The sequence below is a fragment of the Nestor notabilis genome, unplaced genomic scaffold (genome assembly GCF_000696875.1).
Source record: "Nestor notabilis isolate BGI_N333 unplaced genomic scaffold, ASM69687v1 scaffold22870, whole genome shotgun sequence".
NCBI classification, from domain to species: Eukaryota; Metazoa; Chordata; class Aves; order Psittaciformes; family Psittacidae; genus Nestor; species Nestor notabilis.
In genome coordinates, this window is record NW_009910991.1 from 3,058 (window position 1) to 4,428 (window position 1,371).

General features: G+C 57.3%; 1 protein-coding gene across 1 annotated transcript in view; it reads left to right on the forward strand.

Moving 5' to 3' along the window:
- WSB2 (WD repeat and SOCS box containing 2) overlaps positions 1-702 on the forward strand; it is a gene marked incomplete at its 5' end in the record, with an annotated part of 3,496 nt that extends 2,794 nt beyond the window's left edge. The window contains 2 exons of the mRNA XM_010012622.1: positions 213-320; positions 540-702. Coding sequence (XP_010010924.1) covers positions 213-320; positions 540-702 — 271 coding nt within the window. The remainder of the gene's footprint in view (positions 1-212; positions 321-539) is intronic.
- Between the last annotated feature and the right edge of the window lie 669 nt (positions 703-1,371).

Genomic DNA, 1,371 nt, shown 5'->3' on the forward strand with positions numbered 1-1,371 from the left:
AAGTTACCATAAAGCTCAAGGCCAGGTGGGACACAGGGGCTTGGAGCAACCTGCTCTAGTGGAAGGTGTCCCTGCCTGTGGCAGGGGTTGGGACTGGAGGAGCTTTAATGTCCCTTCCAACACGAGCCATTCTATGAACCCAGAGGCTTCATCTGAGCTGCAGGGCTGTGTGGATGAGGGCCTGACATGGTGTCCCCCCCTTTTCTCCTCAGGCTCCTGAGGATCTGGGCATTGGAGCTGCGCTCTCCAGTTGCATTTGCTCCCATGACCAACGGCCTGTGCTGCATGTACTTCCCACACGGCGGTTTCATTGCCACAGGGTACGTTATGTGTGAGGCGAGAGCAGAGGGACACGTGGCTGCTCCCTCCTCCTGCACCTCTGTTGTCTTCTCACCATGCTCCCAGCTTCCCAGGGGCTGCAGGCTGGTTTCCTGGGCTGGGGAATGCCTGTGCCTGCAGCAAGCTCGGGATATTTGGGGATAATTGAGCCTTCTTGTGTTCCTCTTGCCCTGTGTTCACACCTTTGGGTCCTGTTGCAGGACCAGGGATGGCCATGTCCAGTTCTGGACCGCTCCGAGGGTCCTCTCGTCGCTGAAGCACTTGTGCCGCAAAGCTCTGCGCACCTTCCTGACGACGTACCAGGTCCTCGCGCTCCCCATTCCCAGGAAGCTGAAGGAATTCCTCACTTACCGGACCTTTTAAAGCAGGGTGCAACGTGGATGCACGGAGGTGAGAGCCCTCTGCCTGGTGGCAGGGCTTGGCCTGGGTCAGAGGAGGCACCACACGACGACGTCTCGCTGATGCCTGAGCTGTGGGGCAGGAGGATCGCTGCTCCCCTCCTTTTGGGGCTGCATCGGGGAATGTGGAGGGAGTTTTTGGTGTAATAATACTAGAACCTAGCTAAAATGCATGCAGAGGGCAAGGGGTACGGTGTGGTGGCCCTGCAGGGGACACGGGTCCCCCCTGCTGTCTGCAAGTTATGGGTTAGGTGCTTTTGCTTCCAAGTGCAATGTTGTGGGGTGAAGGTTTGCAGTCTGAGCAGAGCTTTTGGTGTTTGTGCGAGTTCAGGGATACAACCAGCCCTGGCAAAACCAGCCCTCATGGGATCAGCCTGTACAGTAGCTTAATTCCCAGAGGAATGAGGGCTCTGCTGCTCTCCTGGTCTGGGTGTGAGCTGGACAAACCCCAGCAAGTCCCCACAGACTTGATGGCAGCGATGACAGAATAAAGAATTGATTCCTCACATCTTTGCTCTTGGCTCTAGAGGTGACCTGGGGATTGCAGGCAGGGACAGCTCCAGCCTGGCTGTGGAGCTGCAGCGGGTACTTGCCCAGCTCTGGAGTGCAGCAAACCTGCAGGTTCAGTGCTGGG